The 26,222-nt window shown below is 41.5% G+C and overlaps 1 protein-coding gene across 1 annotated transcript; it reads right to left on the reverse strand.

Annotated features, from left to right (window-relative positions):
• LY86 (lymphocyte antigen 86) lies at nucleotides 1-26,222 on the reverse strand. The gene is made up of 5 exons (XM_030943159.1): nucleotides 25,963-26,222; nucleotides 12,267-12,353; nucleotides 10,713-10,841; nucleotides 3,675-3,727; nucleotides 1-749 (listed from the first exon to the last, which is right to left on the reverse strand). The coding sequence occupies exons 1-5, from the start codon at nucleotides 26,081-26,083 to the stop codon at nucleotides 654-656; spliced, it is 486 nt and encodes a 161-aa protein (XP_030799019.1). The 5' UTR covers nucleotides 26,084-26,222; the 3' UTR covers nucleotides 1-653.

Raw genomic sequence — 26,222 nt, forward strand, 5'->3', positions numbered from 1 at the left:
GTCTTTCATTATGAATTTATTGAGAAGCAAGAAGAGCGCATAGCCTAAGTACAGAATGATTCACGCATCACTTAAAAGACATTACAGAACAAAAAATTCCAGGTAGACTCCAGAAGACTAGGATGATATGAATCCAATGACATGACATTGATCACTGGAAAAAAGGCATGTTCATCCTATTTCCTTTTGTTCTGTAGTTATAACGAAAGCTGTGCTTGTGGAATCTCCAGACAGGCTCCAGAGAAGATTTAAGATGTTGAGTTCTGTAACTGCATAATATGTGATATATGTGAAAGTCATCTTCTAGCCTGTGTTAGAAATGGATACCTCCATAACTTACTGCAAAAAGTGTTTAGGCTCTCGCCTGTTCTGCCTCGTGCTATTTTCATCCTAAGATGAGAGTGTTGGTATCAGATACTTTCTTTTTACAGCTGTATATATTAGAAGAAAAAAGTAGGCTACAGTGTGCGTTTAGAGATAAAATTACCACTAGAGGATCTAGTAACTTCTTGAAAATAGCAAATTTATAAAGAGGAACAGCATGAGAATCACCATGTGAGGATTATTTTCTTCAGAATCATTGTAGCATGCAAGCAGCCTACTTGACTTGAATAGTTTTGGTAGTCTGTAGCTTTCATGAAATTGGTTTGTTGCTAATAATAGTCTAAATAATTTTTCACAGTAAAATCGGCACAAGCGACAATGACGTTATCTTGATTAGTCAGCTTTGCTGAAATAGTGTAATCTCCCTGTAGGAGAAAAATGCAAAGCAAGAGATTAGCCCATCAGTACTATATAACTGCTTAAGTTTCTGACTCCTCTTTTTAGAAACAGAACAATTCTTTTCCCATCAAGTTCCTCCAAAACCTTCCTGCACCAAATGTTTCAGAGGTGGTAAAGGATGTGCCCATATTTTCTGCCAAAATACTCTCCTCAGGGATATCAATGCTGACAGCACAAATTGAAAATTAAACAGTGCAAGGGGAATGAAATGTTTTGCTGCATTAAAAAATCCCTTCAAATCTGTAAATTACGTAAATATGTAAATTCTCATGATTCTTATAAGCAAGCACAATATGGCCTGTGCTGTTTAGTAACTGGAGAAAAAGGTGCTCAGTTCTCTGGCACTTCTCTTACATGGATCTTGTTGTTCAGTGTTAGTGATATGAATTTTTATAACAGTGCACTGGGGGAAGTGTGTGTATAGATGACTCAATCTATAATGAATTCCTATATAATAAAATAAGAAGTAGTCTGTGTAGTTGAAAGTATGAATTCAGGCTTTAGGGAGAACTTATATCATTACCAAAAAAAAAAAAATCTGAACCTTAAAGAAGCCATGGCTATCTTGTATAGGTCAAGATGGCTCTCTCCAGACACTTGGAGAAGCACTATGCGGGGAGGTGACCAAGGTGGCTTTAACAGATTTGGAAGAAGAGGTGAACTAGATTTATTCACTGTATATTGCTGGCACTGCAGTAATTATTCCTGGGGTTTTTTGCTGGAGCACAGAGGGGAGCAAAATGTGGGGTAGGAGAGGTTGGCAGCAGTGACCTCCTCGCTTTTAACCACAGAATGCTCTTGCCCTGTTTAGAGCCTTTCTGGTTGTGGAGTAGGAGGCACGGCTGAAATGAGTCAGGCTTCTTGGCATTTGCCTTTTACAATGGGATTTTTAAAGCAATACCTGGCCTGTGTCCTCATAGAGAGGTTCAAGTTAAGAGTAAAATCTAAATTTAGAGAGAGGCCCAATGGCAACATGCTCCTGAGAATAGAGCCTGGTTGTAATTCCTGTGTGGAGTGTGCAAACACCCCTCAGGCTTCTCGGATGAGGCTGTTCTTTGCAATGAGCAGAAGATGATTGCTGTATGGAATAATTCCTTTTTGTGGTGTTATTTGCCTGATTGATTAATTAACAAAAGAGGCTTCCTATTCCTTTTCTCACAAGCATATTAACTCTCTAAAAGCTTATAGTTTAATTCACAGAAGAGACTTCATAATAACTAATTTCCATTGCTTATTAGTGGTTAGATTTCTTTTTTCTCCTTCAGAATAATTTTTTGCTTGTGGTGAAAAATGTTATTAAAAGAGGTTTGTGATCAGTCTTGGAGTTTCTGACTCCAGAAACTAGCTGAAAATTCAGCTAATTTGCCCAGAACTGGAGTTTTACTGGTCTGTGTGCATGTTTCTATGGCTTCTCTTTGGTTTAAAGACCTATTCTTCAGTTTGTCTTGAGGCTTTACTACGTAAGTATGTTAGTAAAGCCGCTCCTGCAGCAGTATGATGATTGATGTGAGCTCAGGCACTCCTGTGTGAGACATCAAAAGGCAGTGCTCAACACAGACTCTGTAGGTATGGCCTTCAGGGAAGCAGGCTGGTTAGGGCGGGATAACACCCTGCATAACGGGGGTCCAGCTCCCTGTATGAAAGCGTTGGGAAAATGAAGGTCCTGGTTGCTGCTATCACCAAAGGAAGATTGAGACATATGAGATGGTAGCACTTAAGGAGGCTCAATCTTCCCAGAAGCCAACTATCCTTGTTATCACCTCTGCAGGTCTTGGCAAGCTCAGTTCTTTGGGACTCATGTCTTTGTTCTGTATCCCTGTTCTGATCCTGTTTTCTTTTCCTGCCTGGAGCAATCCAATGCTGAGCACATCCCAGACCTCATCTTTGAGCCTCTGACATATATTTTATGTCTGCTGCTGAAGAATTGAGAGCTCATGCTGTGCTTCTCCAAGTAAATCTAAGGGGTATTTGACTGACCACCTGAACTCTGTGCTTTTTCAGCGGTGACTGTGATCCTTTCTTTGCTACATTCTCAACAAGATGCCTTGATAATCAAAAGACTTTGCCTTCTTCCCTTCAATCCAGCTCCTTCGTTGTATGTCTCTAAAAAATCCTTTGTTATGTACTGATCAAATATATCTTCACGCTGTGCCCAGTTAAGAGACTGTTGCATTCAGCATTTGAATCTATCTGTTTTTGCAGTGTGATTTGGTTGAGCTTCTAGGAGACTTAGCTGTGTGTGGAGTGAAAAGCTTCTGTAATGGATGGCCAGGAAATTCAGAGCAGTGTCTAGAGTACTGCCTGTTTTCTCACCTTCCTAAGAAATTATTTTCTTATTTTAAGGCTCCATAAATTCAGAGAAAGTATTCTTGGCCTAATAACTTGTACCTTCAATTGCCACCTAGAAGACCTTGGTCTCTCTGCCTGACACCATGTACATACAGTGGAACACGTTAAATTGCAGTAGTTATCTAAAATGCCTTTATAGCCAGAAAGGATGAATGAGCTTCTCCAAATTGTTCACTTCACTAAGGGCTGAGCAAAATTGCAGCCTTGGTCTCTCGGGAGTCCCCTGGAACTGCTTCTTTTCTTGCTATTTTAAGAGAGGGGGAGCCTGCTAAAGAACTCTATGGCTGTCTGACTTAATGCTGGTACAGACATCTGCTATCCTGAAAAAAAAACTTTGTTGCTGGATAGTAGTGCCTCTGTAACTCTTTATAAGCAAAGCCACTTAATTTCATATTGAAAAGGATTATTCATATAAAACACTATCAGATCCAGTGTGCCAGGTGGGGAAGCCTGGAATGTGCTGGGGTGACTGCTGGTAGTCCTCTGACCATACCTCATCTGGGAAGCCCTTCTGCTTGGGAACTCAGCTGCAACCAACTTACCTGAGGGATTTCTTTGATTCCCAATGTGACTGGCCCCTCATAATAGAGATGTTCTGGAAAGCAACAATGGTGATGGATGGTTAGACATGCAGCACAGGAAGGAAAAAGCCAGCTGATCATGGATACTTTTTTGGTAATGGTGTTTCAAAGCCTCCAGTGACAAGTATTATGGAACTGCAGAATGCTCCATACACAGTCCTGCAACAGCCCCCTTGGGGGAAATATCAGGATGTCTACTGCCTTATGGGGAAAGTAAGGCAGAGCTTGGGCTCAAGGAGCATCTGCAGCCCATGTGAATGGAAAAGGGGACATGTCTTTGCACAACCAGGTGGGAGTACCTATGTCATCACACATCCTGAAAATGAAAGGGGAGGAGGGGACTGCCAGACTCAAGTCCTTTAGCACAAACTATTAAACACCTGCACCTGCAGCAGTTGAACTGTACTGTTTTGGTAACTTTTAGAAAAACCAATCTGAGCTGAGTATTTGTGTAGGTGTGGGCTCTTGACTGCTTGCTGAACATGACTTTAAAGTAATAAAAGCATGTCTGTCTCTCTGCTGAGGGAGCGTTCACAAGAAGTTAGATGAGGTATTAAAGCCATCACAACTGTGTTGGTGACTGGAATAGAGCCTAGGAGTTCCACCTTCCAATCCTCATCTCCCTAATCATACAAGGCATGCCTGCTCTTGGCTGTTGAAGAAAGGGCAACTTTGGCATTAATGGAGAGAATTAGCAAGCTGTTCTGCAGTTCCTCCTACTTCTTCATAGCTTACTGGGCCACACTGTGCAGACTTGACTGAAAATAAAACTTGTAGATGTTTCTGTATTTCAGAATTTCTTGCACAACTAGCCCCACACAAGTCATGGAAAAGTCTAAGAACTGTTTAAGGATTCTTTTTTGTAGGTGTCATGAAATATTCCTTACTTTGACAGTGACAGAGGAGTGTTTCATCGTGTTTATATGAGTATGTGCTGGCATTTTGATGCTTGTCACTTCTAGAGAGTTTTAGTCTAGTCTCACTGGTGGTTTAAAATGTTTCTTGTGAAAGGTTGGATAGAAGCTTTGTAGCATCTTTAGATTGTATGGTCCATCTCACCATGCATGGACTTGGAAAACAGTCCACAAATTTTTTCCCACAAATGACATGAAACGTTAGTCTTGTAACAAAATTATGTGAAACAATCATGACAATAAGATAAATAGGAAAAGGAGAAACCTGAGGTATCATCAGTGTTCTACACCTTTGCATTAGTGAGAAGTTTGTTTAATGTAATGCTGTGAAGATCCTGGGAGGTGGAGAAGATGCAAAACAACTCAGTGTTGCCCTGAAAAACCTAATCACAAAACAAAGAACAAAATAAGTATGTCTTGGTTTGTCAATCTCAAACTGATCAGCGATGCTACAGCAATTCTGTACTCATTCCCCTCTGCATCCCTGGCTAATTCATGTGGACAGCAAGAAGTCTTGTTGTTTTCAGAGAGCAGTCACCATTGCTGCTCGCTTCTGTGCACAAAGCCAGAGCCCAGGAGTCTGACACATTTCCACTGCAGTGAGCAGTGACTCAAAAATTTTAAAAATACAGTACAGCCCACCTCTTGGTTCACAGCTTTAATAGACTCTAAATGGGAATTAAAGGCACTGAAGACTGCATGATGGTGACTGACTCCCTGGGAGTTGTGTGTGTAAATGTGATCTAAGGCATATTGGAGCTGCCCCCTCAGGGTGGTGTGGGCCATGCAGCACTGGGGCTCGTGCTTTGCGTGTCCTTTTGTTCAGTAGAGAGCCTTGCAGGACTACCATTTCTTCAGCCAACTCACAGCCTAGCAAATCTTGGATGACAGCAGAGGAGGGTGGAGAGGAAACTGGGCTGTGAACAATCACCCAAAGCCCTTCTGCATGGGGACATGGAAGCTTCTCTTGGATCACGTGGCTTGTTAGGATCTCATCTAGGCTCTCAGAAAGCCATCCAGAATCTAAAAACATAGATGCAGCATTCAGGCTCTGCAAAGCCTGTATTTTAAAATGAAGTAGGTGTCATCAGGCCATAAATTTGCTTCTGAAATGATGGCAATGCTAATCTCTCATCTAGTGTAGGTAGAAGCTATTTTTCCCCACACACTTCACTGTGATAAAGTAACTAGATGAATGCAGTCTCAGGGCTCTGCCTCAGCCCACTCTGAGAAGTTTTCCTTGATTGCTCTGATATGTTGTAACTATGCCTTTGCTCTGTTATCAAAGAAATCACTGTCACGGGCTGTATTATCTTTTAGGGAGCCTTCCAATGTGGAGCAGCAGGTGCTGCTTGTCCAGTTTGAGGTCTGCATTTACTGCTTTATGCTCCATCTTTACACTTATTTAGCTCTTTTTAACCAGGGGTTTTGCAGTGGTTCAGCTGAATCATGTGGAGGTACTGGAGAAAGGCCACTGATATAATTAAGGGACTAGAACATTTCTCCAATGAGGAGGCTGAAGGAGCTGGGACTGTTCAGCCTAGAGAACAAAAACATTAGGGGACAGCACATCAATACGTACAAATACCTGAAGTGGGGTTGTAAAAGGGGATGGAGCCAGGCTGTCTCTACTGGTGCCTAGTGGCAGGACAAAGAGGCAGTGGGCACAAACTAAAACACAGGAGGCTTCTCCTGAACATCAGGAAATACTTTTTTTACTGTGAGGGTGAGTGAGCACTGGCAGAGGTTGCCCAGAGAGGTTGTAGAGCATCCATCCTTAGATATATCTAAAAACCTTACCCTGAACAGGGTCCTGGGCAACTGGCTGTCAGATGGCCCTGTTTGAAGTATGTGGAACTGGATTAGATGACTTTCCAACCCCAACAATTCTGTATTCTGTAACCAGTTCTTTAGAAAACTTCTGTAACCTTCCTTGCTTCAATGGGGAGGGGGAAACTATGCTGCTTTGGAAGTATGTCCTTATAGGAAAGCAAGGGCAGCTTTCATTTTCAGCTAGTTGAGACCTGTCAGGAAATACTATGGATTCATAAATCTGCTGAATTTTATCCTTCATATTCACTTTGGACCATGGAAACCTCCTCAGTGGATCAGGCTTTTCAAAGACCATTCAGTGTTCCAGTTGCATGGGGATTTCTACTATAATTCCATTTCTACTATGTTTCCAGAAGTGTAAACAACCTCCAAGGCTTGAAGGCCTGCAGTTTATCACGGCATCCTTATTATGCATTTTTTCTCCACATATTCATACATTTTTACATTCCTCCATTGAAAGAGGATGAACACATCTGCTGCAGTAAGTATAACTGTCACAAACACTGAGCCTGTCTTATTGAAAGAATTCTATGGTCTTCCTAGAGAAAAGCTCAAATATGGTTGCAAAAAATGCTCACACATTTGGAAGAGCATAAACCATGAGTGCATTTTTCCAATTAAATATTCCCCTTTTTCTTTTTTTGTCTGCTGGTAATTTATGGTACCTCTCAGAGATGCTGTCATCAGTGATTTGCTTTCAGCCCTTTTTCTTATAGATTTATCTGAAAGTCATTTCTGTTGAACTGCCTAGAAAATATTTCTATTGTACCACTGAATCAAGGTGATACTACTGTATTTTTGTATCAGCTTTTCACTGTTGTTTCTACCAAAAGGACTTAGTCCTTTTCATTGCTAGTGAGCATGCCTTTAGTAGTTTCCAGTCTGAGGCAGAGCTTTCAAATGTGTAAGTAAGAACTTCCTGAGGATTACTTCAAATTACTAGTTATCATTTGTCATGAAGATGCCTCTCCTTCCTGACTAAACACCTATAATGAGATTCTCACTCCTCTTTCTCAAATCTTCCTTTCACTGAAAATCTTTATGTGTTCTCACACTCTTATACTATATAAAGGCCCTGTACATCTGCACCCACCTCTTCCTTTTTCTGTGTTTTAAATATTTTTAGAACTTCAGTGCTCCATGTTGGAGTTCTTCTAGGACACAATCTTGCACCGATGCAACTGACACAAGCTTCTGTGGGCGCTATGGATGTAGGAATGATGTGAATAACTGCCAGCTATAGATGTATAGTTGAGTGGGACAAAACACATGTAAATACATGGCCAGGTGAGAAAGATTCACTCTCTTACTGGTGAGGAAAAGGTGAGGTGAAGGGGCTAAGCAAGATGGCATTGTGTGTCAGCCCAAAGACCTAGCTTTGTGGTATAGCTGCTTTCTCAGAAACAGCTACCAACATTCTTAAGGTGACAGCCAGTCTTTTAATTCATGTTATGTTCCCTACTTTTATTCACAAATGCTGTTTTAGAAACTTGCTCACTGTAACACCTGCTGAAAGGGACAGTAATGTAAAAGAATGGAGGTCTGAAGCAAGGTGGGGGTTTCTCTATGGTCTGGGGATGTGTGCAGAAGGAATTGTGCAAGCGGTCTGATGGTGCCTATGTCAGTTGAGCCCAAAAGAAAATTTGCAGAGGAGGCAGCTATCTTTTTGTCAGGTAGCTTTGCTTAAGCCTGCAAGCTGTGGTTGGCACATTGCTTAATATTACCCTGGTAGATCTTCCACTCTGATTTTAGTGATTGCATTGGGAAATCTGTTAAATCTTATGTAACTGTTTTCTTTGGAGGAAATGGGGAATAACCAGCACATTCTACTAAAAAAGAGGAAGGCCCGAGTCACGTTATGCCGCAAAGAATTTAGCAATTTTGTTGCTATTGTTCCTAAATAGACAATGGCAAATTTCCTTGCAAACTTTCAGCTAACAACTTCACAACAGACACAGAGCTCAAAGAAAAAGATCTTGGAATCCTATTTATGAGCCTGAGTGAGCAGTGCCAGACATGACCTTTGGTTAACAAAAACAGTAAATACTGCATGATTATGATGAACATGAAATGTCCAGCTATTTTAAGTCTTTCCAGCACAGAGAGTATTTCTAGTCATGAAAAAACTGTAACATTATAGGAGAGCAAATATAAATAAAGAAAAAAAGTAAACTTCCCTCAAATAACTAAGACTTTGCCACATCCGGCTCTTAAAACTCTCTTTTTCTTGTAACTTGTGCTCTGCTTTTCCCCACAAGTAAGTGGATCAACAAAACCTGTAGAAGGATGATGTTCTGTCTAATTTTGGGAGAGGGAGAGGCAGGCAATTTTTGGCCTCCTTGTGAAAGGCAAGCAAATTCTGTGCGAAACTACATTTAAACTTGAGTCAGGTCTGGCCAGATGTTGGAAATGTTGCCCATACAACAGCGAAAAAAGGGCTCTTCATGAAAAGCTTCAGCTGAAAGGGCTCTCTGCTCTCCTGTGTCTTAGTAGTCTGCATACTTGGCCATTCACAAGTTGTCCTTCGTGCACAGGCATTGGGTCAGATTTACAGCTGTGCTAATATGGTAAATTATGCCTGAACTGCCTTAAATTTGTCTTCAGCTCAATTCTCTGTCCTAAAATATGGAGTAGATTCAACTGTCAACTAATTAAGAAATACCCCATTTTCAGTTTGAACCTGTCTCAGAAAGTTCACTTCTTTCCCACTGTGACATAATTACTAAATAAAAACAGCTACTGGATGAGAGGGTGTGTATTAAAAAGTGCACGGCAGACGTCTTTGCATTGAAGTAGGGGTACTTCTAAGCGAAGATATATAGTATTATTCAAACAACCAACCATGTGTTTATGTCGTAATGTACCTCAATTAACAGAAACAATCACCTGTCAGCTTAAGATTAAGAGACTTGGAAACCCCAGGAGGTTTTGGCTTTGTAGCTTAATGAGTGAATAGCAGTTTGTGCTCAGCTCAGGACTGACTCTACTTCTCCTTAATGTATTCACTAAAGGATGTTATTAAGTACTTCATCAGAATAAGATAGTTTTTCAGTAGGTCTGTGGGTGGGTTTTCTTCTCTTGTAATTCAATACACAATTGAAGAAACTTCTGAATTTAATTTTTTTGTCTATCTGGCTCACATGATTTACATAATTGGTTGCTCATGCAGCATTTCTCTATTATTCTTTGTGATAGTTTTGTGCAGTGTGAAATGTCGTAGTAATTTTCCAGGAACTGTCTTAGCAGTAGTGCTGTGCATGGTCTTTAAACTCATGGCCCTTGCACATGAGTTATTGCAGTGTTATCAGCTTGAAGATGACAGTGACTCAAGGAAAGCAGAGCTTCTGTAACTAGCTGGTGCTCTGACAATTCAAACTGCTCTGTGGCTCTACTTGATTTTTTATAAAATCAGCCTAAATAGATGATCATGATGTGAGGGGGATTTAAAAATTAATGGATACATGCCTACTGCAGTCCAGAAGCATGACCACAGCTCTTCCAGACATGGCACAGCTAACTTGGTACTACCTAGCCTGGGTTGTGTCAGAAGGGCCCTTGAGGTGCCCAGGCTCACCTGGGCCCAGAGATGTCTGGGGGGTTTTCTGGGGGTAAGCAATAGCATTCTAAACCAACTAGAGCAAGTCTTTGCCAGCTGGCAGTGTGACTGGCATGAGCTGAATTCATCTGACTGCTGCATAGGCACATGTTGAACTGAAAGAAGATGCAAACCATAGATGGTAGCAAATAGTATCTTGTTCCAAATATCCTTATTCAAGAGTATTTTCTCATAAAGTGATTTAAGAATTGCTTTTAACGCCAGGAGGTGTGACTTGCTTAATAGTGAAGAACATGTTCAGAATAGTTGTTTGTTTGCTCAGCCATTTCTTTTACAGAACTAGCCTTTATTTTTGTCATACTTCTTGCTCAATGACAAGCATGTGCCTCTAAATAGGGCTTATGAACCTCCCTGCTGGTGGATGGGGGGTCACATAACCACAGTTACTTCTAATGGACTTGAGATCCCACGGGCATGCAATATTCTGTGATTAAAAGTAAAGCAAGCAAACAGGTTGGGGGGAAAAGCAGGCCCTTAAATTAAAATGTCTCTGTCCTACTGCGTTCCTGTCACCATTAACATGCTGGTGAAGTAAACAGAATATTACGATGTATTGGTGCAGTCAACAGCACAGCAGGCACATCCTGCTTGGAGTATTCAATAGCCATCAAACACTGAGAGCGCCACCTAAATTACCTCCTTTCTTCTTTCCACAGAAAATAAGCTTAGCGTGACCTGGCCCACAAAGCGTCTCGGAGTAGGATAGGACAGTCTTTCCATTTACGATCATGTTCAGCTTGACATAGAGCTCCTTGATGCTGTGTCCTACACACAAAGCAGAAAGAGAGCTCAGAGAAAGTGCAAGGATAAACAGGTTTATTACTTTATTTTAAAAAAGATTCTATTTTTTCCTCCCTGTTGTTTGAGCATTAGACATTTTCTCTTCACAGAGGACTCCCGATACATAGAAATCTGTGCTTCAGGAAGAGGTCTTTAGGCCCTTCAAGGTACATGACAGGGGACATAATAGCCGTTCTCTTGATTGTTAAATAAACTATGTTCATGACCATTTTCTGACTCTGAGGTCAAATGGTGTAGCAAATCTCCTGTCCTTACATCTAAACTTTTCTTGTGTTCTTAGCAGAGGCATCATATCCAATGGGCCCCTGGGAGCACCCTGTGATCTGTAACTGCTGCCTGGGAAAACAGTAACCGGCCTGAGCCAAACCTGTGCCAGGGACCAGCACAGCAGCTTGGCAGTGCTAGGAGGTTGCCTCCTTGTGCCTGGCTTGCTGACACAGGCAGAGCCAGTGAGGCTACTGGATTTAGACAGAGGTCCTGTAATCTGACTTGTGGGAAAAGTATTTGCAAATGTCTGTAATGTGATTGTTTTCCGGCTTGTTTACCTTTGCAGCCACCTGAAAACTGATGCTCCCTGGACAAATAGCCTGCATGTCTCACAGGAAGGGAGACCTTTTGCATGCAAGGAAGCATTCCCAAGTGCTAAAAAATGCTTGGCACACAAATTTATTTTCAACACCAAGAGCACACAGCAGCACTTTCATATTTATGCTCTGGTAGTACAGGATCTAGATGAGCTTGGGGCTCAGGTCTGCAAGAGGTGGCTTTCCCACGAAAGAATCACAAAGCAAGCAATGGCTAATACTAAAGTCTGCATCCAGTTTTTACCTTTTATTGCTAATCAGTCAGGTGCTGAAGGGTGTAATTTCAGCTAGTGCAGGTGGCAAACTGATGGTGTGACTGTTGCCTCAGGCCAGCACTTTCCCAGAACGTTTCTCTGTATACTCAGGAGGGACAGAGGGGTATCCCCACATTGCTCTGTGGGAGTCCATTCAGACCCCTACCTACAAGGGTCACAACCTTGGAAATTTGGTGAGGTACTGACACAAGAATGTGTGTGAGAGTCAACAAGACTCTCCCCAGAAGACTTAGCTATGAAGATGATGAGCTCTAGAGCAGCTCCCCCTTGGCTCTCCGTGTGTACAAATGAAGAGTAGGAGCAGAATAGGGGCTGAAAGCTGATATGACCTCTTTAGGGTGACAGATGTAGTCTGAGGCTGAGCTGATAACAGAACTGACATTTTTGTAGCCCTGCACAGGTTTTGAAATTTCTAAGAAATGAAGCCCATTCATATTTTATAGGAGATTGTCACTCTTGCTTACTTCTTAATACAAGCACTCACACATGAATTACCTGTGTACAGCATGAGAAAATAGCAATTCACTTACCTAGGACCGTTGCAGCTCTGATGTTAAAGGTGTGGGTTGCAATATCAGGACAATGGTCAATGCTGAGAGCAAAATCTTGCTGGGGATCTGTTTGAAGACACAAAGTAGTGGGTTACAAGTTGTATCTTTAATGAGATACTTTATTGAGACTGTATATATAATATATAAAATATAAAAATGTTATAAAAAACAAATTACATATTTATTAAAAGTTCTCCAAGAAGTGCTTAGAGCTCCCATACCCTGCATTCAATAGCTACTTCTGTCCTTCCTGCCCCTTCAGTCTGAAGTGCACTCAGGTGCTCACCTGTGTGAGGTTAGAATCTACCGTGTGGGAAAATTAACCAAGCTCAAAGAAGGAAAGTTCCCCACAATGGTGGGTAGACAATGCTTATTTAATGGTGAAATCTCAGCATGACTGCTTTTCCCAGACTCTGCACATTGCCATTTCTTCCTCAGCACTGAGGAGCAATTGGTTATGAAGATGTTTATGAATTAATTTTCATTACAAGATGGCTTCGTGAAGCTGATTAGGAAACTGAATTCTGGAGTGGGATGAAAAGTCCAAAACTGAAAATAAATTTGTGTTAACTGAGATACTGCAGCACTTTTTTTTCTGGGTCCGTCATCCTAAGCCAGAAAATATTCTAAGCCAGAAAATATTCTACATTTCTCCTTTTCTGGGAGACTTCAGCAGAGCTATGGGGCCAAAGGGAGCCCTTTGACTGATAATTATCATGAATGTGATTCTTTCCAATTCCTGCAGTATCCCTTTCTCTGCAAAAAGCTCTAAAACTCTTGTAAAAGCATAATTGTTTTCCTACCACTTCCACCTTCTTCCTTGCTAGCCTCCATGAGACTTGATGCTGTGCCTGAAGGCTTGCTGACATGTCACTCTCTGGTGACGGGCAGCAGCAACCACTGACAGCTCGGCTGCCACAACCAATAGAATGTGCAATTGTTTTCCAAAGCTGTAGCAGGAGGGGAAAGATTTGGCCAATTTGGAAAAATACCTTGAGCCTCAAACTTGCTTTAGGCATAGTTTTGTCCCTCATTATGGCTTTCCAGCCAGCCTGTTCATCCAATGTGGTTCTCAGTGGAAAAAAGAGAAGCAACTGTGGCATGTGCAGAAGCAGCCATAGGCTCCTTGGTTTACTCAGATTTGGTAGTGATAAATATAGACTTGGGAACTGAGTTCTCTTTCTAAGTTATTGTTGCTTGAACTAATCTTCTCACTGAGTTGAAAATAACAGGTTGGGAGAATTTTCCTTTGATGCTGTGGTGAAACTTGAGTCACAAGTGTCCTCTGTGAGGCTGAGCCAGCATCCCCATAGTCTAACCCTGTTTTAGCAGCAGTGCCCCACAGCTATAGCAGCTGGCAATCAGCAAGCCTGTGTGACCAAAACCTGATTGCTTAGAGGAGATCACAGAATGAATGAAAGTGTTGAGAGGACCTGGAGGGCTCTAACTAAGCCAGGCTTTGTGAGCCCACAGACTATCAGTGTGGGCTAACAGCCGAGCCCTAAATTTGAGTAAATTAAAATGACTGTTCAAAGGAGGGAGATAAAAAGAACTGATATTTCTAAAGCTCTGTGTCCCTGTGCTGGATTTTGTCCTCCACACCACTAAAGCAGTCTCTGCAGTTGCATAATCTGCTTGGGACAAAAAGTTAGTGCCTGCAGTTGTTTATCAAGTGTGGCCACAGTCAGAGGGCTGTCTTTCCTCTTTTTTCTTATTCCTGTCAGTTCCAGCTTTGTTTTTGCAGCTTCAGAAGCTGTTGGAATCGGTTAGGAGAGCTGTTTCCTGCTCCAGCTGGAGAGCATGTCAAACTTCTCTTTTCTCCAGGACCGTTACCCCTGCTTCCCCTCTGGTTTCTGCCATCTCTCAGGGCTTGGCTTCCGCATTCCTCTGGGCTTCTGCTAGAGCCCCTCTCGCTTTTGTTTTGTGTGTGGTGTGGTGATAAGGTTCAGGAAGCAGCTGCTCAGATTCAGAGCAATTTGGGCATTGATGCCTACAAATAGTGCTGGTTGGTGAGTTACTGAAATTGTTGGTTCTGCAGTTTCAAGAGGGAGTTATGGTCAAACATGGCAGTAGAACATACATAATGCCCTTTTCTTTTCAAAGAGACTAGGCCGTACTTTAATGAACAAACTAAGTTGTGGTGTTAGGGCTAGAATTTGAACTTTTTGTTTAAAATTTCTTAGCACTGAGTGGAAAGGGTATGTTCATGAAACCAAGATTTTTTTGAAAGCTTGGGCTTCTTACAATGACCCTGATCTCAGGGTAATTTTAGTTTGGATATCTGTTTATTTCTATGGGTTGAGCTCCTTTGACAGATGATACATTTCATAGTGCATTGTGGCCATGGATGTCTTTTACTGCTCTGCTAGTGATGCAGCATAGGATCCTGACGTATCCAGGAGATGCTGTCTGGTCCTCAGGGAAGAAGAGAGTGTGGAAGCACTCACATGAGGCATTCCAGAAAACTTTGTGAATTGGAGCACTTGGATTTTCTGTTGTTACTCTGTTGCTGACAAATGTAAAATTTTCCACTGCCAAAAGAACCCCAATTAATTTTCTGACCGTGCCTGTGGAAATTCCTGCTCAGATTTAGCAATCCAACTTTGCAATCTTAGATACTGTGGCATATATGGGGACCTCCTGCTGAAATCAATTGAAAGAATGACTGTGTTGCTAAAGCTATGGTGCCAGGGAGTCTGGATTCCCAAACAAGTAGGGAGAAACGTTGCTATTATAACAAAATTAATGAAATTTGTGGGGTTTAGCTGCATGATAAGTGAAGGAGTCTGTAAATTCAGCTGGGCTTTATGCACTAAGGGATTGTGCCATCCCTCTCTTTCCTTAAATCGTCAGGAGTGCCTCCTGTGGCCAAGGCAACTCAAGGCAATTGCCGTTTTTGTTTTTCATCTCAGATGTACAACTGTGAGTCACTGTGCGTCTCCTATGGAGGTTTAATACTTATTCTTCCGTGTTTGCTTCAATCTGAAGTGAGCTGGTTAGACTGAAAAAAATACATGTTATGTCTTTCACATGTGCAGAGCAATAACATTTACTGTTAGATCTCTAAAATACGTGGGGCTGCCCTTCAGCCTTCCACTTCCCTGCAACATTTCATGGTGCACAGTACTGTATGTTCCCAGACTTCCCTCCACCTACTCCCTTCAATCTGCTCCCTCTCCCATAATTGAAGCTAAAAACTCTTTAACTGGTTGCAGAATTTTGCTTTTCCAGTTCAGCTTTGATAAATCACCAACACTCATAATGTTGTTGGAAATTTTGCAAACACATTGAGGTTTATCAGTGAAAATCTGCTTACTGAGGGGGAAAAGGGCATTTTTTGTGTATCTAGTGAGAAGGACTTGGGCTGCAACATATTTACAGCTAGCACGAAAAGTGTCTGGAAGCAGAATTTTGACTCAAGTTTCTCTCTAGGCAGTATTAAATTTTGGGGAACTGCTCTGAGAAACGAGAAAGCCTTTGGCTTTGTAAACCATCAGTGCACTCCAAGATCTTCCAGATCTATTATTTGAACCTGATGCTGTGGCTGAGGCTGAGCTCTCAACTGTATCTAGCACTGAATGTCTGGGTTTTGCTGAAGACTGGCTTCCGTAGTACCCTGCTTTGTGAGAGGTGAATTTGGGTACCTGGCATCTTGCTACCAATCACCCCTGACATGGCTTAGTGCCAGCTGAGCCCATGCATCCCACCGCCCATTTCACCCTTACTCAAGTACCCTGGGTGGAGATTTGTTCCTATATTGTTTTGGGATGAGGTTTTCCACATGCACTGGCACCACAGTGAAGAAGATTGAGCAGGTGTGTGTAGTACAGCCTAGAAGCTCAGATGAGTTCCTGAACTTTTCTTTCTAGAGTTTTTTCCCCCTGCTTTTGTTCTTGGCAGAAGGTTCATAGGTAGATTAGCTCAGACATATTTACAGCAGTGTAACCTCAGTGACAAGGACAACAGGAAGGAAGGAAGTCCCTTTTGTACCCCTGGTTACCGTGGTTGAGGGGCCAGTGGCTCCTGCCCCTGCTGAACATGGGTGTGCACAAAGGCACAGGGCTGTGAGCTGGGGCTGCCTTTACAGCCTCCTGGGAGGAGATCTCCAGAGCACAGGATGAAGTGGACAGCTGGGAATGATAATATGCTAACCCACTGTGGCAATGTCCCTCAGAGCCTGAGCTGCTAGATGACTAAATGGGCGTTACAGAAACTGCATGGCCAGATGGGAAGCACCTGTTCTAGGAATTTTGCTGCACTGGTGTGCAACAGCCTCTGTCTTTTATTCTTCTCTCTCCTTTTCCCCCTCTTCCCCCCTCAATCTTTTTTACTATCCTGTACTGGCTTTCCTCTCCTCTGAATCTGCTCTAAAATCACATTGTTTCCATATGACCACGAAAATCAGTGGTATGAGTGAATAGCAGCAGCAAGCAGATGAGCTTTGCTTGTAAAAGTCCACATCTGTAAGCCTTGGAGTGGTAAGAAGACCCTCCAAACTGGTTAGCTTTGGGTGTTTCAAAATTCAAAAACTTTTAGGAGCAGATAAGCCACAGAATGGAATGAAATAGCACAACTGCACTTGGCTAGGGTCAGGTAAGGACAAGCTGATGCTAGAGAAGATGGAAATTAGCACAAGGAAGAAACATTTAGCAGTTACCCAATACTCCTTACCTTCAAAGCTCTTAATAAAATTAAATCATTAGTCTTTATAACATTCAAGGTGATGAAAGGAGAGGGAAAGAATGAGGAACTGTTTGGGATTTCAGACTTTATGTATTCATTCAACAATTTCCCTTTAATGTCTATTTAAATAAATTAACCTGAATGCTCAAGGTTATATTTGACACTGGAATCTACTTATAGGCTACTGAGGAAGAAGCATCAGGTGAATTAGCAGCTCTCTGGTTATGCATCTGCATTTCCCTGAGCACCTCCAGTTTAATGAACTTCCCTTTGGTTCTGCCTTCACTGCATGCCACTGCCACCTCCAGACGTGTCTGGGAGGGGCAGAGTGACCCTCTGTTCAGAGGACAGCAGAATAAATTGTGAGACTCACACTGGCTGTATCTACTTTATCATCAGAGTGCTCCATCCCAAGACATTTGCCTTAGCCATGACCAGCTCCAGGCTTTTGCCTAATTCAGACTGGAACTCTGGCCTAGTTCAGTTCAGTCACTCTGGCCTCATTTGCAGAAATCACTGTATGTTTTATCACCTGAACTTTTCTGGCTTGCTTAGGCAACATAGAGGAGAAGGAATAGAGAAGATTAGAGTTTGTGTATCCTTAATGTCCTGGGGTTACAGACTGTGGGAGTTCCTCTTTGCAAACAGTACTATCAACTTGTGGTTTCTGAGGTTGCTTAAACCCAAACCTCCAAAGCTTTTGGAGATGTCCACTGCAGTGAATAACTGCTTCCTTTTTGATAAAACTTAGATGGCTGTAGAGGGAAGCCTGAAGATTTGGTTTCAGTATAAACTAAAAAGCCCAGGACACTAGCAAAAGAAACTTAAAATGTGACTTTAAAAAAAAAGGGTTTATACAAATTAAATAATTTCCAGTCTTCTCCCAAGAATACTGAACACTGGTAATGCATAGAGCATTTATATATTTCTTGGTTAGATTGAGGCACAGGCATTACTGACTGATGCCTGTGACCTTAGTTTTGGAGCAAGGTGATTTCAGTGCCTTACAAAGTTAGTTTAAATAAAAGACAAAGATTTTGTCTTTTGATATTTCAAATAAAACTCATTGGGAAGTATAAATGATGTCCAAATGTGCAAATATTAAGAAACAGTAACTTAGAAGACTACTCCAAATGTCAGGTGGAGAGGAGAGGAAGAGATTTTCTGGCACCAGGCTGATGTGATGAGGTGGAGGGAAGTCCCTGTGAAGACAGAAGGTGTGAGGGGCTCTGTGCCTGTGCAGGGCTGTGTTTGGGGATGGGGGTGTCACTAGCATGCAGCAAGCAGCCTTGTCAAAGACATGCCCTGAGTCTCCCTGCCTTTTCCTGCCTGAACCACCTTTCCTGGGAGCAAGCTTGTTAGAGCTATTGGCTGAGGCTTGAGGGGAGGCTCAGTATCTGAAGGCTCTTTCCTTGCTTTTGCCAGAGGTGGTATTTGGGAAAAGGGAGTTTCTGTGCTTTGTGTGGTATGACAAATCTTTGTCCAAGCCTGTTTAAGAGGACAAAACTGAAAGATGCAGGCTTTGAGAGATAGCACATATAGATCTGTACTTGATAATCCTGATTTGTCCTAGTTAGCTTGAGAGAGAAAGGCAGACAGGGCAGGCTTCAACTACAGCAGTGTAACAAGAAAATACTGCATTAATCTGGGCCCAGCAGGGACTGTATTAGAGAGAGAAAGTCTTTGTTCTTCTGTTGGTAAGAAAACACCATGAACTAGATGAATAAAATGCTTACAGTAACTGCCTGTATTCCTAATCAGAGCTGTCTCTTCCCTCTTCAATGTGTTGGTTTGTTTTTTTTTTTTAATAATTTTTTCATAGTGCCCTACTTGAGACTGAGATCTCTGGACATTAGTGCTTGCCAGAATGACTGGGGATTCACAACAGACTTTCAGAGTTGTGTCAGAAATAGAACCAAACGTTGCTGGAAACTGCCCTGCTGTCAGACACATGCCATGCTCTGGGATAGCAGCTACACCGCTGATTATACAGAACAGTAGTCAGCAGCATATAAATGGGCTAAATGTTCCCATTTTCCTATGATGTCTTTAAATCCACTACAGGAGTATGGCAGTAAGCTACAGTTGGAATGGCATGCTCCCTCTGCTGAGGAAACTAGCTGGGTTCCCACCTGCCTGATCACTGCTGGATCATTTGACAGGAGCCATCCATCTTCAGGTGAAGAGGAAACTGAAGCATTGAATTAATTTGTGGTAGTTTTCAAAATGCTAGCTTTTGGCAGCTAGAAGCTCTCCTGAGTCTAAAAGCAGCATCTGGAACAGACCAAAGGGTTTTGATTCAGTATGTGGTGAATCTGTAAAGGGCATTTGGCATCTTGTCCCTGATGGCCACTGTTTCTCCCTAGTTTTAGGTTGCCTCCTTAAAGGTGGTTCAGTGACACCAACACACAATAATGCTGATGTAGTTTTTCATTTTGAGGTGTTAATTTTTCTTAAAATACTTTGGATGTTTTTGCCAATGGATATTAAATTGCTGTGAGCGTCTGATCTCCTGCCTCTATTTTCTCTGCTAAACTGTAGGGTCCTAAGGGGTCTGTAGGGTTCTAAGCATAGCAGGGTCCAGATATATTTTGAGGCCTTGATGACAGCTTTAGATGAGTTGATGTGGCAATGTCAAGAAAGTGTAACAATGTTTTATTTCTTAGAGGCTTACAGAGAAAGCTTTGCATAGGAGCACTTATCAACTGTGGTTTGTTTTTGCTCCTGACTTTATGCAGCCTTTTGATAATTTCTGCTTTATGTAATACAGGAGCTTATCTCAAATTTTTATCAAATTGTTAAAATGGCTGTGACTCACCTGTTTAGTGTATTAGAGGGCTCCCTCCATAGGCTCAGATTCAGTATCCAAGAGCAAATGACAATATTTCCTTGCCCACAGTATTTCTTAACTGTAATGTAATATACCATTTTTTAGGTATGTCTCTCCTATATGTTTCCAAAGGATAGAACATAATTTTCTATGGCTTGCCTTCTGAACTGTTACCACTCATCATTACATTTACCTGAGTGACTCAGTGGCTACAGCAACCAAAGACATGGCAAAAGTGAGTAGGTGAAAAACATGCCAACCAGTTTAGATATATCAGCTGGAGATAAGCAGGAGAGGCTGTCTGTGCTTAACATAAACAACCCTCTTTTGCAGTCCATGGTGTAGGACCTTAATTGATTTGGTGAAGAATTTGGCTCTGTGAGGAAACCACTGAGAACTAAATTAGATGGGAGAATTTAAAGCCTGGTGGGAGAAGTTCAGCTGAGGTTAATTCTCTCCACTACTAGTCTCACTGAAAGCATTAATATTGATTTTACTGAAAGATTTAAAGTCTAGGTCCTGAATTTAATGTTTTTGCCAGAGTACCTTGGAGGTATGAAATTGTCTCCTGCTCCTCTATGTCATTTACATTTTAAAACTTACTAAGTACTCTCCTCACCTGAAAGAAGGGTAAAATGATGTTCAGAATCACCTCAAGGGTTCACATAGAAAAAAGAAAGTTTAAATCCTCTAATGAAATGTGGAGAATGGAATAGATGGGATAGTTTTAATTCATGGAGGGACAAAAATTTAAAAAAAAAGATTTGCATGCACACTCATAACTATGCTACCTTGATTCTGATGATAGTTTCAGTTTGTCAGGATCTGGTGCCAGAAATATACATGTACACATCTGGTCTTCCCCTTGGAATAAATAAGTTATACCAGATGAGTTCAACAGCAAAGCTATGACAGTAAGATTGCTTGGACAGAATAAACACACAAAAAATTGTTTTCAAGTGGAATTCCTAAGTTCTTTGATTGTTTGCCCATTAGCAATCTATGCAACAAAAGATCAGAGAGGAGTTGGTGTCGTGTGGCTTTAAATAATTTAGAAGCAGAAGCAATTGCTGGAGACTGTTTGAGGGAAATAAATAAATAAGTCCAAAAGAAGCATCTGGCTCAATCTGTCTGCCAAAAATCCAAAGAATAATGGAAAAAGAACCTCTTTTTACCAAGTGTCTGGAAGAATTTTTGCCCTGAAGAGGCATGAGTGAGAAGTTTTTTGCAGACCTTTCGTTCCCAGCTGAAGCTATCAGATTACTTACATCCTTTAAGTAAAGAATATAAGTGTGTGGTCAGGGAGGGAAAAGGACTAGTTACATTGGTTGACATAGAGAACAGAATGTGATATGCTGTAAAATTAGTGCCAATTTAACAGTACTGTTTACAAGCTGGTATTGCTGATTGAGCAGGTATATTTTTAAAAAAGAAACAAGTGGAATTTAAGAAAAATAGTATTTTTGATCTCTCAGTATGTAGGAGAAAGTATAATGAGTGTGTGAGGGGGACCCTATTAAGTCTGAAACTCTTCAGAAAGGACTGACAAATCATCAGAAAATTGTGAGCTAATTGGTCTCTGTCTCCACTTGTTTTATTTTAAGCACTGAAAAGATCCCTCAATGCAGAGTTTAACAGGAGCATGTCTGTAATGCACTGTCTGACCAGAGTGGGTTCTACACCCTGTCGAGTTCAAGGGGCCATTTTAACAGAGATCCAAATCTGAGCTCATACATTTAAAGAAAAGCCATACAAATGAGAGTTCCTCTATCTACCAATGCAATTTAATGCAAGTGTGTACTGAAGTGGGCAGTGCTACTCTCTCCTTTTGTGTCACTGGAGGCCAGGAAAAAGGTTTATAGAAATGACACTGCTTCAAGTGTGACATAGAACTATGCAAGCAAACATGGAACTCATTGGACATAAGTTCAGCATGACCTTCCTCTGTTTTGGAATAGGCATTGTCATGTAAAAATAATTTCTTAGATGACCAGATTGCCCTGGTTCTTTGTCTAGCAAAAGACATGAATTATAGCAAACGTTTACCCATATCCCTATATATGTTTTATTATTTTAAAATTTGTAGATATACAGATATAAAACTTATGAAGGGTACAGCCAATTTCATATTTAATTCAGAAGGTTGAAATGAATACTGATTGTTTGCTCCTTCTCCTGAAATTTTAATGGCTATTAACCTTGCTTCAGATGAAAAACAGAAGAAAAAGAAAACAAAATCAGATATGAATTGGGAAAAATGTTTGTCTATATTTAAAAATCTCATGTGGTCTAAGCAGTGTTTTATATAGTCTTGGGAATATTTCTGAAAATGTCATCTTTGAATACTACTACTTTGACTCTTCTGAAGAGCTCCCTGAAATTCCCTGTTATTTGCTCCAGTGCAGAGAAAACAGAGTCCTTAATGGTTGATGGTGTCCATACCTTTTTTTAGAACCTTCTGTCTTATCAGTGTTTGTTTCTGCACTTAAAGAAACCTACAGTTTTAGGCCGTGGGCAGCTCTAAGATCTCCCAGGCCCTAATCTAAATAATTTAATTAAATAATCACCAAGCTTGCTGGTTGAAACAAAAGCAGGCATTCTGAAGCCCTAAAGTGTTAATACAGGCCCACCTAACATTTCAAGAAAGAGCTGTAAAAATAGTTGGAAAATATTTTTCATGTGTCTGCAAGAGCAATCACCTGCTTTCCCTTATGAAGGGGGTCCCATTTGAACACGACATACTAACAATGTTTTCATGGCTAATTAAGACGATTAGGCTTTACATGAATGATCTAGAAGCAGGTGCTAGTAGACTTGTTAGGGAGTTATGTTCTGTTGTCTCTGACTGCATTGCACTTTGCACTTCCAAGTGGATGCCTATTACTCAAATAACACTGGAATCTGCCCAGGGCATTTTGTTACCATTGCCTACCTGCCCTTCCCTTCCCAGACAATTGCCTTTTATAATGTAGCTAGAAAGATCAAAAGCATTATTACAGTGAAATTAAAAGGGGTAGAAATTGGCCATTTATGTAGCAGGTTCCTTTCATGTCTGTGCATAGACTTGCCAATTACTGTTCTCTTTTCTCAGTCAGAGATGTTAACCTGTGCTGCTTTTATCTCAGGATCTCTGCCCAGTTTTCTAAAGTGATTTGTGGTCATTTGAGATCTTCCTTCATTTTTGTCACTTGTTCCTGGGAGGAAGAGTGGCCCTAATAGGAAATGTCTTGCTATTTATAGGCTGTCTCGGTGTTATGTCTCCTGTGGTTACATAGAGGAGGCAGCACACTGTCTATTTACTCTGCTTTTAGACCACCTGCCTCTCAGCTTGATTTTCTTACCATGGACTTGGTGCTGAGATTTTTTGTCTGATTTCTGTTTTACGGTTGCATTATACCAATCACTAGGATCTTGTCTAGCCCCTTCCTTTGATGCATGACTTGGAGTTACAGAACATTTAGTCTGATGTGGCTGAGTGGGAATGGGGATGCTTTCTGTAGGATCCAGAGCATGGGCTGAAGCTGGGGACCTGATGCATGCCTGTATCTTACGTGCTATAGGAGCAGGATGCAGCTAGAGCAATTGCTTGTGACCAGCAATTGCAACTTACTCCTAGGTGCAGGAGATGGCTTCACTTTCTCAGTTATCCATCTAAATTTCTCTGTTGCATTAATCACAGTTATATTAGCCCATATTTTTGAATTTAGTCAGATTTTTACTGCATTATAGGAGAGGATCTGATAAACAGCAAAGCAAAAATGGATACTTGGCTCCTCTTTAAATGCTCAAACTGAATTCTAATAATTTGTTGCGAGAGGACATTAAGCTCTAAATACAAGTTGTGAAGTACTTGATAAAAAAATCTTTTAATATCTTTATATTTTACTTGATTCAATCCTAATTCCCTGATAGCATCCTAGAGTCTATAATAACAACATTAGAGGTGAAATCCTCACCCTCTTGAAGCCAACAGGCAATCCTTTACCCAAGATTTTGTACTTGTTACTTCACTGTGGCTCCTGTTATCCCCCAAATGGGACATCCTCTGATACCTTCAGTGGCGCAGGAAATACCAAAGGGATTTCTCAGACTGGAGGGACACATGGGGCAGTATTCCTCTGAAACAGCTAAAGAGTGTGGGAAGTTGCCTAATATCTACTCTGTGGTTGCTGCCATTACAAATTTGTAATGGAAAGGTTTGATGGGAAAGGGTCTTGTCAAACACTGACAAGCTGTGTCCTCCTGGGTGAGAACAATTGGCAGGACACATGAAAAATGGAGTTATGTTCTGCCCATCTAGTTATGGCTTACAGTGAAATGAAGTAGGGACAAAGCTCCCCTTCTCCTGAAAGGGTGATCAGCACCTTGTGTACCACTGTGAGCTTGCCAGTGAGCTCAGTAAGGACAGGGTCTTCTCTGAAGCAGATGTGGACTAGTGTACTTGGATTGATCCTCCTGACCTGTAGATTGTGGGGCTTGACCCCAAGCACCTTAAATTCTTCTCCTTTGTGCAAACTGCTGGATTATGAACTGCATCAGCAGCAATGCAGATGGTGTATCCTGGGCTGATGCTACACATGTGGTAGCCTGTGGAAAAAGGCAAGGCAGGACATTGTGATGGCAGTTGTGAGTTGCCTCAACTTTAATCTGACAGAGCAGCAAGGGAGAAAGGAACCTGACTTCAAACAAGGAATCTTATTTAATTCTTGCATTGTTTCCACATCTATGTAATCTTTTCATCTCCCATAGCTGTGCCCAGGAGAACAGAAGACCACTCTTAAGTGGTGGGACTTGACCTTTATGATCTCTGGCTCGTGCTTCTCAAGCTGTGAATTCCCCCTGAATGAATGTACCTCTTATCTTTCTGTTCATGGCAAACCAAAGGAAGTGACAGAAACAAATGACTCTAAACAAATTCATATTGTTAGCTAGGCCAGTGATGTGCACAGTAAGAAGCAACATTTAACTGGCACATGCCAGCAGACAAATTCATCATACTTTGAATTCACTCAGACTGTAGCCTGTGCCTCTGTGTCAAGGCATCTCATGCTGACTGAGACCTGTTGAGGGAACAGAACTCACTTACGCAATAAATTTTTACTAAAATGAAGGCAACACCAAAGACTGTATTCAATAACTAATTAAATATTTTCTTAAGGCATTACACCCATTTATAGAACGTGAAGCCTGACTTTAGTCCCCTGGGAGCAGGCCAGTAAAGAATAGCATTACAAATATTTATTTACTTCTCTTGTCCCTCACTGGCTTTATTTTAATGGGTGTGCAAAAACGCATGAAAGCTACAGGCGAGGAAAAGCCCCTGGGAAAACCCTTTGTAACTGGATGAATTGGAAAAACAAACTCTAGGGTGCTCATTTGCCACGAATCGCTTTTCAAATCACGTGCGGAAAATGAATGAGGCGTCTGTGAATCTAATTCCCTTTGTCCCAGTTGTAAAGCAGATCAGCACAATAGGCAAGGCACACGGCCAGCAAAGCAAGAGGTGGAAAGCAGGCACCATTCAGTGAATTCATTTTCAGTCAATTCCAGTGTAGCTTGCTCCTTTTCTTCTCTACAGATTTAAAGAACAAACAAAAGCCTGTGATCCCTGGGAAATGCCTCTGGTAAGGGTTGCTGCCGAAGTCTCACTAAGCACAGTGGCGATGGCGGAGAACATGAATCCTTCCCACTGTCACACTGGGTCCCCTGTCATTCCTCGTGGGAGGACAGAAAGCACATCACCACAGCCTCATTGCACATTAGGAAAGCAGCAGATCAGTACATTGAAGAGCCTGTTTCATCTCAGGGGTAAAAAAGTTAGAGACCTAGGGTCTTCCTAGTTTTTTTTTTTAAACCTAAGATCAAGATAAAGATCTTAGTCTTCTCTTTCATGCTAAACTGGGTTTTTCACAGCGGTTTATTATTCTGAATTGTTACATTATTTCCTCTTGATTATCTTCTAAATACAGTTAGGTTTGTGTGTGTGTGAACCAAAACCAGCTGTGCTTGAAACATGAAAAATATTTTAGATGTGAAACCCAGTTCAGGTTTGGGAGTGTAACCCTTCCATTCATTGCCCGGCTTTATAAGCATCACTCACTGCATATAAGAACAACTCTGTTGAGCAGCTGAAAGGAAAATGGAAATGTAAAAAAATCTCACCGCAGCTTTTGTAATATATTTCCAAGTTGTCCTCTTTGCAGACTGTGTGCGTAGGCCACTGTGTGCTGGCATTGATGTAAAGCAGGACTAAGATGAAAAGAAGAGCATTTGATGTCTTCATGGTGGTGGTGGTAGTTTGCAGGATCACTTCTGTCTCTTGCTAACACTCTGGAGGGAGGTGTTCCTTTCTTTCTCCAAGGGACACGGGACTTACAACATTCGTGCCTGCAGAAGGGTTAAGTGAGCCAGTGCAGCCTCAG

The sequence above is a fragment of the Camarhynchus parvulus genome, chromosome 2 (genome assembly GCF_901933205.1).
Source record: "Camarhynchus parvulus chromosome 2, STF_HiC, whole genome shotgun sequence".
In the NCBI taxonomy this organism is placed as follows: Eukaryota; Metazoa; Chordata; class Aves; order Passeriformes; family Thraupidae; genus Camarhynchus; species Camarhynchus parvulus.